This window comes from Zea mays, chromosome 7 (genome assembly GCF_902167145.1).
Source record: "Zea mays cultivar B73 chromosome 7, Zm-B73-REFERENCE-NAM-5.0, whole genome shotgun sequence".
NCBI lineage: Eukaryota > Viridiplantae > Streptophyta > Magnoliopsida > Poales > Poaceae > Zea > Zea mays.
In genome coordinates, this window is record NC_050102.1 from 124,067,858 (window position 1) to 124,081,267 (window position 13,410).

A 13,410-nucleotide genomic window follows, 5' to 3' on the forward strand; every position below is an offset into this window, starting at 1 on the left:
GCGTCATGTTCTTTAGAGCAACAGCTTCAGTCCATTTGGTGAAATAGTCAGTGGCAACTAACACAAACCGATGCCCCTTTGATGACGAAGGATGAATTTCTCCAATAAAGTCTAATCCCCATCCTCTGAATGGCCAAGGCTTGATGATAGGATGTAATTCGGCTGCAGGGACCAACTGTAGGTCGCCGAATTTTTGACACACTTGGCACCCCTTGTAGTACTTGAAACAATCAGCTGTCATACTAGGCCAATAAAAACCAGACCTTCGCAACAACCACTTCATCTTTGGAGCTGATTGATGGGTACCACAAATTCCTTCATGTACTTCGGCCATGGCTAATATAGCATCATCTGGGCCCAAGCACTTAAGCAGGATATCATTAACCGTTCGGCGGTAAAGTTCATCACTCATCAACACATACTTGAAAGCTGTTCGCCGAATGTTCTTATCTGTCCTGATATTGGGATTTTGCAAATAATTAAGTATAGGTGTCCTCCAATCACTTGTATCGGCTTCATTGTCAGCCGAATCGATTAAGAGAACCCTTCTGGTAACCTCGGACGGTCCGGCGTCAACACGCGGACGGTCCGCGGCCTGGGAATTTGGCTCTGCACTGGTTATCAGATTTTCAGTTTTGTGAAATTTCCCTCTCTTTATCCGATAACCCGATGCATCTTGTGCCAAGTTGTTAGCTCTATGATTCTCAACTCTAGAGATATGCTGAATACTGAATTCATCAAAAGAATGGATTATGCTCCAACATTTCTCAAGATAACTATTTAGAGTACCATCAAGACATTGATATTCTTCTAACACTTGTTGGACAACCAGCTGAGAATCACCAAATACCTTCACATGTTTTACTCCCATACCATTTAACAGTTCTAAACCGAATAGGAGGGCCTCATATTCAGCTTGATTATTAGTGCAATACGTTTTCAATCGGCTAGAGAAGTCAAAGGAGACATTACTTGGTGAAACAAGCACAATGCCAATTCCTTGCCCTTCATTGCAAACCGATCCATCAAAATATAAAGTCCAAGGAGTAATAGTGAGGTATGATATGTCTAGTTCATGAATATCATTAACCCGATGCTCTACAATAAAATCTGCTATGACTTGGCCTTTCATAGATTTCAATGGTTCATAAGCCAAGTCGTATTCTATGAGTGCATAAGCCCACTTACCAATTCTACCACTCATAATTGGGTTATGCAACATGTACTTGATTACATCGGCTTGACCAGAAACAGTGCAATGACTAGACAGTAAATAACATCTACATTTGGTGCATGCATAAAACAAGCATAAGCATAACTTTTCAATAAAAGTGTACCTTGTTTCAGCATCCACCAACCTTCGGCTTAGATATGTCACCACATGCTCCTTCCCCTCAGTTTCTTGTGTCAGAACAGCCCCAATAACCTTGTCTTCAGCTGCAATGTATAATCTGAATGGTGCTCCTACTTGTGGTGCTTTTAACACGGGAGCCGAAGACAAGTATTTTTTAATGAGATCAAATGCTTTCTGCTGCTCTGTCCCCCAAGTGAATTCAGCATCATTCTTAAGCCGAAGGATAGGGGTGAAGGCATCAATCTTCCCGGCTAAGTTAGAAATAAACCTTCGTAAATAATTCACCTTGCCAAGAAACCTCTGTACTTCGACCTTACACGTCGGAGGCCCCACATTCCGAATAGACTTGATTCGGTCAGGGTCTATTTCTATACCATGTTCATGGATGACAAATCCTAAAAACTTACCAGCCGACACTCCAAAAGCACATTTACGTGGGTTCATTTTTAAACCATACCAACGCATTTTATCAAAGGCTTTGCGCAAATCAGCTATATGAGAACTAAACTCAGCCGATTTGACTACAATATCATCAATGTAGACTTCCACAGTGTTTCCTAATAACTCATGGAAGATCAGATTCATAGCCCTCTGATAAGTAGCACCAGCATTTTTAAGACCGAATGTCATGACAACCCATTCAAATAAACCAATGAAGCCTGGACATATAAAGGCCGTTTTAGACGCATCTTCTTCGGCCATGAAAATCTGATTATATCTGGCATTACCATCAAGGAAGCTAATAATTCTATTTCCTGATGCATTATTGATTAATGTATCGGCTATGGGCATGTGATATTCATCCTTAGGAGTTGCTTTATTTAAATTACGAAAATCAATGCATACTCTAAGCTTACCTGACTCCTTCTTCTCCACCGGCACAATATTGGAGACCCACTCTGCGTATCTGCAAGGTCTAATAAAATTAGCTTCTAGCAGCCGGTGGATTTCGTCCTTGATTCGTGGGAGAAGATCTGGACGAAATGTTCTAGCTTTCTGCTTGAAAGGTCTGAAACCAGGCTTAATAGGCAGCCGATGTTCGACAATTTCTTGGCTTAGTCCAGGCATTTCAGTGTAATTCCAAGCAAAACAATCTGAATATTCCTTCAATAGACCGATCATCTCATTTCTAGAATTGGTCTCCAGGGTCTTGTTTACAAAAGTCGGCCTTGGAGTTTTACCATCTCCTATGTCAATCTCCTCCAAAGGATCGGCCGATGTAAACCCCTGTCCTAGTTTATCAAGATCTCTGAATTCCTCTATCATGTCCCCCACAGAGGAATCAGATGATCTTTGCGTGATGGCGGACTTTCCGGTCTCGGGGACCGGATCATCCGTAATACTGTTTTTTCGCTGTGGTAGATGTTCGGTCTTAAAGTCCAAACTCTTTTGTGAAAGACCAGACCCTCCGGCCTTGGCGGCCGAACTGTCCGTGACCAAAGACTCATGAACTTTGTGTGTATTCATCATTTAACTTTATTTAGGATTTAGCCGATTCTCCATCGGCTCTAGCATTACAGGAATGAAACCTTTCTTATCTATACTTATGAATTGATAATCAGAAAAGTCTACTCCTGTGAGACATGTAGCAGTCTCATAAGTCCAGAGTACAGGGGCATCGGCCACAGCGATGCAGGCCGATACATCAGCATGTACTTGTTCTATGTCATCGCCTACCCATTGTATTAGCATTTGATGTAATGTAGAAGGTATACATTGATTGGCGTGAATCCAATCTCTGCCTAGAATTAAACTGTAATTTCCTTCTACGTCAGCGACGAAGAATGCAGCAGCAAGGGTCTTAGCCCCGATGGTTAATTCAACGGACGTGACTCCCCTGGCTTTGATCGAACTATCAGTTCCAACACCGCTGAGGGTCATGTTGGTCTTGACAAGTTCGTCATCTTGTTTTCCTAATTTTCTGTATAATGAATAAGGCATTAGATTTACAGCCGCCCCTCCGTCTACCAACATCTTAGCAATCGGTATCCCATCAATGTGACCGCGCACGAAGAGCGGCTTCAAATGATTTACCGATTCCTTTGGTTTAGTAAAGGCGGCTTCTTTAGGACCAAAATCAAACTGGGCAACAACAGGTTCATCGTCGCCGATGATAGTACAATCGGCAGAAAATGTAATAATATTTATATCCATACCTGGGCGTTCTGGAGAAGCCTCGTAGTTGACCAGGTCTTCTCCCAGCAGGTCGTCCTCTTCCATTGATGTTGTCGTGTTGTTGGAGGCTTCCTGGTGAACGGCGGACGGTCCGCGCGCATAGGCCGGACGGTCCGCGCCTGGTGTAGGTTGTCCAGACGCTTCCTGGTGAAAGCCGGACGGTCCGTGCGCAGGGGCCGGACGGTCCGCGCCTGGTGCAGATTGTCCCGACGCTTCCTGGTGAGGGACGGACGGTCTGCGCGTAGAGGCCGGACGGTCCGCGCCTGGTGCAGGTTGACTTTCTATTTCCGTGGCCGTTTGTTTTTTCTCGACGGCCTTTGGTCTCCATTTCTTTTGCGGTGGCGGGTATAGTGGATGCGTGTCATTGAATATCTTTTCCGCCTCTTTCTCCTGGCTCTCCTTCACTCTTAGGCGCTGTAATTTTCTCTTTTGGGATCGTGTCAATCCTGTCGGGCACCATCGAGGCATGGAGTATTTTGGATCGGCTGTTTTGACGATAGCCGTATCCTTTTTGGTTGTGTTATCCTTTTTGGTTGTGTTGGCCGATTCACCGAAAATCATCGGCCCTTTATTGTCTCCCTGTATGACAACATCTGCGGTGCCTATTTTGATGATGTCCCCTTTTGTTGTTTTTTGAGTTGCTGCAGGCATATGCCCCCCTGCCGGATTGGTCGGCCTTGAAGGCCGAGTAGTCCGGCAATCCTGTTGGGTTTGTGCCTGGTGACCGGATTGAGCAGTGCTCAATCGGTCTTGTACTGGTGGCGTCAACCTGTTGAAAACTGATGTTTGGGGTGCCCCCCAGGCGGGGTACTGTGGCATCCCAAATGGATATGGTGGCATGCCCCACATTTGATTTGGGACATATGGCGGAGGTAAATATGTGTACGGATATGGCATAGGTGGATATGGAGGTGGAGGTGTCCATGCAGGTATGTTAGGTCTTACTTGTATAGTATGACCTTTCATTTCTTCCGATTGGTGGGGTGGTCCAATCGGCCTACCCTGGCGCTGCTCATGAATGGGTGAGCGGGGTCGCTTTGCTGGCCGGTCACTGGGGCCGGCCTTCTTTTTTACGTATTTAGACAATAATTGATCAAAAGTTGGGCCGGCTTTAACCAACCGACCAGCTGCTTTAAATGTATTTGTTTTCCACGTACCTATCTCTGGTCGTCGTGGTTTGAAAGTACGTGGACGTTGTGAATCCTGAGTACGGCCAGACCGTCCGCCGGAGCTCTCCGGACCGTCCGGTGGGGTCCCGGACCGTCTGCGCCTATGTGCCGGACCGTCCGGGATACGCAGCACGGGCTCCTGCATCTGTCTCCCTGTCTGCGCTTGCCCCCCGGTACTGGAGGCTGTGATGGTCACCTTTAGGGTCTCCCCTCCATCGGGAGTCTTCTCGGCCACCACTCTCCTGCAAGAAACTTTACGATCCCCATCGGCCTCTTTAGCATTGCCGATGATTGTCTCTTTGCCTTTATCGGCTGTGTTTGGCCGAACTAGGACTTTCTTGCCCTCGAAGTCAATCATGTTCATCGGAAAGGGCTCTGTATCCACCTGCATTTCCTGAAATTTCAATCGTCCTTCGTTAATGGCCGATTGAATCTGTCGACGGAATACATTACAATCATTAGTGGCATGAGAAAATGAGTTATGCCACTTGCAATATGCACGACGTTTTAGCTCGTCGGCGGATGGAACAGTGTGATTTATTTTAATGTTGCCATTTTTAAGTAATTCATCAAATATTCTATCACACTTACCAACATTAAATGTAAACTTAACCTCCTCTTGCCGTTTCTTTTGAACCGGCTGTAAGGAGGCACAAGCTGAAGATTTGGCCTGCTTTGGCCAAACCATTTCAGCAGCATACACCTCTGCTGATTCGTCTTCTGAGCTACTTTGATCGCATTCTACTACATGTACGTTATGACGAATTGTTTTAGTAGTTTCTTTGCTTCGGCTTTCACAAGCCAAAGCTCTCTGGTGTAATTGTGCTAGTGTAAAGAATTGGATGCCTTCTAATCTTTCTTTTAAATAATATCGCAGACCATTAAAGGCTAATCCTACTAGCTGTTTCTCTGCTAAATGAATTTGAAAGCATCGGTTTCTTGTATCTCGGAATCTCCGGATGTAATCATTAACCGATTCATCTTTTGTCTGTCGCAACGACACTAAATCTACCAAATCCAACTCATAGTCACCGGAGAAAAAATGATCATGAAATTTTTGTTCTAGATCCCCCCATGATGAAATGGAATTGGGAGGTAAAGTGGCATACCATGCAAACGCGGTTCCTGTTAGTGACAATGAAAATAAACGTACGCGGAATGCCTCTGTGTCGGCCAATTCTCCCAATTGTGCTAAGAACTGGCCTATGTGTTCGCGTGTGTTTTTCCCTTGATCACCCAAAAATTTTGCGAATTCGGGTATCCTGGTTCCCTGTGGGTATGGGTGGTGATCAAATCGGCTGTCATAAGGTTTCCGATATGATTGCCCCCCAGGGACCATGCTTACTCCGAGCTTATCTCGGAACGCCCCGGCTATTTCTTCCCTTACTATATCAATGGCAGCCGGTGCGAGACCACCGGCTCTCTGGTCAAACATAGGTGGGGTTGGCTGGATATTAGCATGTTGTCTTTCCCCCCATTTGTTTGAGTCACGCGGTGCATTTTCATTTGCTCTATATGGGTCATAGGTTTGATCGTTTCTTTCCGGCCTCCTAGGTGGGGCCGGAAAGTTTTCCTGGGCTTTGGATCTTGAATTAATGGGTTGATGCATTGTATAGTGCGATGGGAAGTGCTGCTGGGACGGGTGAGGATTCCGGTAACAATCCTCCTCAAAAAGGTCATGTGCGGACTGTCCGGACATTGGCCCGGACCGTCCGTAGTTATGTGCGGACCGTCCGTTGTTGTACGCGGACGGTCCGACTGGGTAGTTTAGATTCTGCGTCGTGTGTGGAGGTTCGGGCGCATATCTAGGTAACTCATTAAAAATTGGCCCGACTGTTGTTGGTCCGGACGGTCCGCGCTCACGTGCGGACGGTCCGGGCATGTGCAGATCGGCTGTTTTGCTGCCGATTTGCGGTTGCTCAGGGTATGTGTCCATCGGCATCCCATAAAGGGGTTGTGACTGGTCGTGACAACCTGTAGCCGATGTGTTACGCGTGTTACCTCCTAACTCAACCTCGTGCGACGGAAAATTTGTGATACTAGATTTATCAAATGCACGCACTAGTCTCTTAAGATCGCTTTGCATACTCCCTATGATGTTCTGCATTTGTTCACGCTGATCTTCTACATAATTTCTAAGAGAGTGCAGATCGTTGGTATTACTTACATTGGGGATATCTGGCGTGGGTTGGAGCGAAGCCGGATCCGTCGCCCGATGTCGGACGACCTTGTTGTTCCTGTCCACTTTGAAGTTGGCCAAAAACTTTGCTTTTGCCTCCTGGATCATCCGCTCCTTGTGCTCCTCGAACTGGAGCTGCTCGTCAGCCGGCAAGGTTTCCCAAGTCGGCTCTATGATGTTGCTTGGAGAAATATCAGAGCTTTCCCTTGAACCGGCCATTGAGGGCCGATTTGATGAGCTTAGATGTTTTTCCCCAGCGGAGTCGCCAAAAAGTATGTTGACGCCTTTTCGGAGCGCCAAACACTCAACAAGAACCGTGGCGGTGCCCTCTGCACAGGGGCGGACGGTCCGCGCGCAGGGGCCGGACGGTCCGCGGCCTGGTGCGAGGCGCGGTGGTGCTCTCTGCGCAAGGGCGGACTGTCCGCGGCCTGGGGCCGGACGGTCCGCGGCCTGGTGCGCTGCTGGGACTTCTGCCTGACGGCCGGACGGTCCGCGCCCTGGGGCCGGACGGTCCGCACGCACGCAGGGACGGCGGAAGATCGCCGACGGCGCCTGGATCTCGCTCCCGGGAGGGACCCCGTCGGGGAGTAGAGATCCTAGGTGGTGTCTAGGCTCGGGCAGGCCGACCTAGACTCCTCTAATCGACGTAGAGTCGAGGAGAGGCGGAGAATTTGGGGATCGAGTGGCTAAACCTAAACTAGACTAGAACTACTCTTAGGATAAAATGCGAATAAAAGTTGTATTGATTCGATTGTTGATGATTATAAATCGGCCGTAGACCTCTCTATTTATAGAGGAGGGGGGCTGGACCCTTTACACAACTGATTCCGAGCTAATCCCGCGAATATAGCTAACAACCGTAGCACAAAACTCGGAACCCTAATCTGTTCTGCGCACGCGCGGACCGTCCGGCCCACAGGCGCGGACCGTCCGGACCGCGGACCGTCCGGCCTCAGGGCCGGACTGTCCGCCGGCTCAAAACCGGTTCGAACACATCGTAAAATGTTTGGTGAAAGAGGTGCCTGTGCATCTTGTAGGAACTATATGATGCGTATGGGCTCTGGCTCTCTGGCTCTGAAATAAACAGCAAATTTGTCCGGTTTCCAAGTGGACATTATCTGAACATAAAGTTCATTACCCGTGTAGACGTACTGTCCAGTTTATTAGTCACACAATTGATCGCATACTGTCACTGAGTCAGCTTTGTGTAGAACTGCATCAGATATACAAAACTCTTATGTTCCAATCCTGAGTGTAGAACTGCATAATACTGAGTTGATGTTCCAATCATGAATTTCTGGAGGAGATTAGTGTATATGTCGCTATAGCAAAACTCTTATGTACATAAGCACATGTACCACTCCCATCCAGCATTGACAACAAACGCATATCAAGCAGATTCAAGTCTTCAGAAAGGAAAACACACCGAACGATGCACGATAATATGATATCACACGTCCCCGCAACTAAAATTTCATCAATCACACATATCTGTATATATCTTACACGTGCTGCTAGCTAGTAGTGCATGTCTGCAAAGCTTCTAGCACTGGTTGTGCCCTTGCACGTAGTCATGGAACACTGAATCCACTCCAGGAGTGGAGCAGCAGGAGCCCCAAGAACCAACGCTGCCGTTCGCCGTCTCGTGGTGGTCCGTTGCCCTGAAGCAGTGGTCTATGCCATCGTCGCCGATGTGGCTGCCGTTCTCCCCGAAGCACTGGATCTGCCGGAGCAACATGTCGATCTCATCGTCCATACTACCCCCAAACGTGGCGGAGGCAGAGCTTGCTGTCGGCGTGGAGCTCGAGCTCTCCACGCCTACTGCCGTCGTCATGGTCTCTCCGGTGGTGCTAGTAGAAAGCGGCGGTGTGCAGGTGCCATCCATGTTCTCTTGCCGCACTACTCTAGCTCCTGCGTAGCCGAAGCTGCCTGGCATGTGAGTCCAGAGCCCCCCGGCGGAGTATACGTAACCAGTGGAAGTAGCACCTGTACCGGGTGGTGGCTGCCGCGGCAGTATCTCCGAGGTCTCACTCGCCGCCGGCGAAGGAGAAGAAGAGGGAGACAGCAGGCTCGGCCATAACGGCGCACCGAGGCTGCCGTAGTTGTTGTACAAGGTGAAGGCCGCCGCCGCCGCCGCCGGGTCGTCGAGGCGAGGCTGGTGTCGCCGGTGCAGGCGCGTGCTGACCTGCATCCTCTCGAGCGCCGCCGCCGACGAGGCCAAGGAATCGCGGTGCTGCCAGAATGGGCTGGTGGTGAGGAGCTGGAGGCGCGCCTCTGCCCTCGGCCGCCGGCCGCCGCCGAGCAGGCGGCGCTTGAGCTTGGTGTTCCAGTGGTTCTTGACGTCGTTGTCCGTCCTCCCCGGCAGCTGCGCGGCGATCGTTGCCCACCTGCCGCCGAACAGGCAAGACATATGATCAATGGTTAGCAATAATCCCTCGGCTAGCTGGGCTGCTGATTTGACTCTCTGAATTAGTTGCGGTTGCAGTGCGGTTGGAAAGGTGCTTGAATATTAGCTACTGAAAGTGTACGACGACGCGTATATGCTCACCTGCCCCCGATGCTGATGTAGAGGTTGCATATCAGCCTGTCCTCCTCCTCCGTGAAGCCGCCGTGCCGGATGTTGGGCCGGAGGTAGTTGAGCCACCGCAGCCGGCAGCTCTTGCCACACCTGTTCAACCCTAATACGTACAATAATATAAATTAGCAAAATGGAACGATCCCGTTCAGCGTTCATGCTATATGCAGATGATGATCTCAGCTCACTGCTATGCTAACTCCTACCGATCTTGTGGGGGAGCTGTATCCAGTTGCCGCCGGCGCCGTGCTCGTCGATGTAGGCCTTGAGCACGGCGTCCTCCTCCGGCGCCCACGGCCCCTTCTTCACCGTCGCCTTGTCGCAGCACGGCGCCCTGCCCATCTCTCTCTCTCTCTTAGCTGCCCGTGCCTCTCGCGGCGGTGAAGTCGATCGGCAGCAGACCGAGCTCCCTCTCGAGTCGAGTGGCTTGGAAATGGCGTTAAGGCGGCGCAGCAGGAACGACGCTCTCTGCAGAGACTAGGACTAAGACGGCGTGGCTGAAGCCTTGTGGCCAGGGATGGCCGGATTGTTTTATTTATATAGGAAGGGACCTTGATGTGTAACATTAGTTTTATTTCCTGTCACCGTACTACAAAACAGTCCATCAGCAGAGCACGGCGTATATTACTTTTGCTTATCTTCTTGTATTATTACAGCCTATATATTAGGGCAGGCGAATATATACACGCACATATATAGTAGTTGCTATAGTTTTTACAGTGAAATAGTACCACGTTATATTATATGGATCACATGCATGAATCTACTTAATTTTATGCTAGTTGCTTAAGTGTGTCTGACTCGTTATACTTGTATAAATTTTAATTGCAAATGATTGCGGCCAGTTTATAACGCAATTCCTTCGTCGTATGATGTTCCATGTTGCTTTAGTTAATTTCTAAAGCTGTGGCTAATAATTAGCAGCGTACGTTCACTATTGAAGACAGCTTTTTTTTTTGCCGAGTGCCAAAAACACTTGGTAAAAAATCAAATGCACTCGATAAAATAGAGTGCCACGCTCGGTAAAAATAGTTCGGTGAATTAAACATCGACAACAACAACGACGACCTCTAACGTTAGAACCGTTCTTAATTAATAAGTCACTTTATAACTTGCATATTAGCACAATTGATTTTTAAATCTCATGCAAATATTCTCAGCATATATATATATATATATATATATATATATATATATATATGTGCTGTGTGTATATATAGACACGGCATTTTCTGAAGACCATAAAACCACATTTTCTTCTCTAATAAGAATAACATTGCCGTACTAGCCACTTTATTATTATATAGCCTGGGTTACTATTATATGACTGGTCGGCTGGTCCATGCAACTTGAACGACGACCCTCTTGACACGCATTTGTTGGTGGTGCTGCTTCTCTAAAGTATTTTGTCAAGTTGCGCACAAATATCTGTGAGGAAAACATCTATTATAAGGATGCCATAATATACACTGATATATGTAGCCTGATCTCATAATTAAGCAGGATACGATTACCAACTGTTACCAAAAAAACAAAACCCCTTCTTCTACGATTACCAAAAAAACAAAACCCCTTCTCACTAGTCAACCATTGCGAAGTGTGGTCCAAATGTCCAATGCAGGATTTTTATTTCAGGCAAGCAAACTGCAAATTCAAGTGTAAATTTAAACCAGCGACCGAGGCCATGCAAGAGGCAATTATGCTGACGAGCGCATGCAACGACTTACTCCTATATATGATATATAAGGCCGGCCGGCCCGTAAGTAATAGAAATGCATTTTTATACAGTATAACCAGAGCCGGTTATTATGGGTATTTTTCTTCTCTCCAATATATTTCTATCAGTCTTTGTTTTCTTTTGTCACATTATTGTTTGTTACAAACATTGTTTTGGACGTTTCTCCTAATCTTTTAACACTAGTAAGGCAGCAGGTAAGATAGGTCTCACGTTTGATTATACTAGTGTCGGGGACCATAATCACTCCCGGAATCCGAGGCTTTGCCGAGTGTTGTATTCTTTGCCGAGTGCCTTTTGTCGGGCACTCGACAAAGAAGGCTTTGCCGAGTGCCGCACTCGGTAAAGTTAGGCTCTCGGCAAAGAGCCCCTTTATCGAGTGCTGAACACTCGGCACAGGACGGCACTCGGCAAAGCCTTTGCCGAGTGTTTTTAAGGCTTCGCCAAGTGCTTCAGGCACTCGGCAAAGCGATTGATTCCGGTAGTGAATTAGGGGTACCCCCAAGACTCCTAATCTCAGCTGATAACCCCCATCAGCACAAAGCTGCAAAGGCCTGATGAGCGCAATTCAGGTCAAGGCTCTGTCCACTCAAGGGACACGATCTCGCCTCGCCCGAGCCCAGCCTCGGGCAAAAACAGCCGACCCAGGAGGATTCACGTCTCGCCCGAGGGTCCCCTCGAGCAACGGGCACACCTTCGACTCGCCCGAGGCCCAGCTCGGGCAGGCTTCGCGGAGAAGCAACCTTGGCCAGATCGCCTCGCCAGCCGACCGGGTCGCAGGAGCATTCAATGCAAGGATCGCCTGACACCTCATCCTGACGCGCGCTCCTCAGTCGACAAGGTCGAAGTGACCGCAGTCACTTCGCCCCTCCACTGACTGACCTGACAGGAAAACAGCGCCAACTGCCCTGCTCCGACTGCTGTGCCACCCGCCAGGGTGAGACTGACAGCAGCCAAGTCCAGCCTCGGGCGCCATAGGAAGCTTCGCCTCGCCCGACCCCAGGGCTCGGATTCAACCTCGACACCGGAAGACGGTCTCCGCCTCGCCCGACCCCAGGGCTCGGACTCCACCTCGACCTCGGAAGACGGTCTCCGCCTCGCCCGACCCCAGGGCTCGGACTCAACCTCGACACCGGAAGACGGTCTCCGCCTCGCCCGACCCCAGGGCTCGGACTCAACCTCGACACCGGAAGACGGTCTCCGCCTCGCCCGACCCTAGGGCTCGGACTCAGCCTCGACCTCGGAGGAATTACCGCCTCGCCCGACCTTGGGCTCGGACCGACCACGCTACAGGGGGGCCCATCATTACCCTACCCCTAGCTAGCTCAGGCTAAGGGGAACAAGACCGGCGTCTCATCTGGCTCGCCCCGGTAAACAAGTAATGATGGCACTCCGCGTGCTCCATGACGACGGCAGTTCTCAGCCCCTTACGGAAGCAAGGAGACGTCAGCAAGGATCCGACAGCACCCGACAGCTGTGCTTCCACAGGGCTCAAGCGCTCCTCCGACGGCCACGACATCACATGAACAGGGCAGCAACACCTCTCCAACAGCCACGTCGGCATGTACATAGGACTCTGGCTCCTCTCTGCTAGACACGTTAGCACATTGCTACGCTCCCCGTTGTACACCTGGACCCTCTCCTTACATCTATAAAAGGAAGGTCCAGGGCCCTCGTACGAGAAGGTGGTCGCGCGGGAGGACGGGCTGACGCACAGGCTCTCTCTCTCCCTCGCGAGCGCTTGTAACCCCTACTGCAAGCGCATCCGCCCTGGGCGCAGGACAACACGAGGCCGCGATTCCCCTTACTGTTTCCCCCTTGTGTTCCATCTCGCGCCGACCCATCTGGGCTGGGACACGCAGCGACAATTTACTCGTCGGTCCAGGGACCCCCCGGGGTCGAAATGCCGACAGTTGGCGCGCCAGGTAGGGGCCTACTGCGTGTTGACGAACAGCTTCCCGTCAAGCTCCAGATGGGTAGTCTCCAGCAACCTCTCCAGCCCGGGACACTGCTCCATTTCGGGAGTCTTGAGTTCATGTACCTCGACGGCAGCTACGACATGATACTCCTTCCTCCGCCGCGCGACAACGACGATGGCGACCGTCAGCCCGCCCGCCGGCGGCGGAATCGACGACGTCTTCCCCACGTGGCGGAAGAGCAACATTCGGGTCTGTCCCGTCACCTTCCCCGCCGACGGAGGAGGAGGCGGGGCAACCATGGCCA

General features: G+C 49.8%; 1 protein-coding gene across 3 annotated transcripts; it reads right to left on the reverse strand.

The window, feature by feature from the left end:
- Positions 1-8,126: 8,126 nt before the first annotated feature.
- LOC100382127 (uncharacterized) lies at positions 8,127-10,195 on the reverse strand. 3 transcript variants are annotated; one of them, XM_008653430.2, is made up of 4 exons: positions 9,659-10,195; positions 9,426-9,555; positions 8,864-9,264; positions 8,127-8,788 (listed from the first exon to the last, which is right to left on the reverse strand). In XM_008653430.2, exons 1-4 carry the CDS (start codon positions 9,792-9,794, stop codon positions 8,421-8,423), a joined length of 1,035 nt encoding a protein of 344 aa, XP_008651652.1. In that variant the 5' UTR covers positions 9,795-10,195; the 3' UTR covers positions 8,127-8,420. The 3 variants fall into 3 exon arrangements, with proteins under 3 accessions (XP_008651652.1, XP_008651653.1, NP_001168359.1); XM_008653431.3 differs by having other exon boundaries at positions 8,870-9,264; positions 9,659-10,194; NM_001174888.1 differs by having other exon boundaries at positions 8,158-9,264; positions 9,659-9,949.
- Positions 10,196-13,410: the final 3,215 nt, after the last annotated feature.

What these genes read in the sequence shown, in the direction of transcription:
- LOC100382127 (NM_001174888.1), bottom strand. Translation starts at nt 9,794, where the DNA reads ATGGGCAGGGCGCCGTGCTGCGACAAGGCGACGGTGAAGAAGGGGCCG. An exon ending in ACAGCTCCCCCACAAGATCG is followed by an intron (nt 9,556 to 9,658) that starts GTAGGAGTTAGC and finishes TGTACGTATTAG; the next exon opens with GGTTGAACAGGTGTGGCAAG. An exon ending in TACATCAGCATCGGGGGCAG is followed by an intron (nt 9,265 to 9,425) that starts GTGAGCATATAC and finishes GTTCGGCGGCAG; the next exon opens with GTGGGCAACGATCGCCGCGC.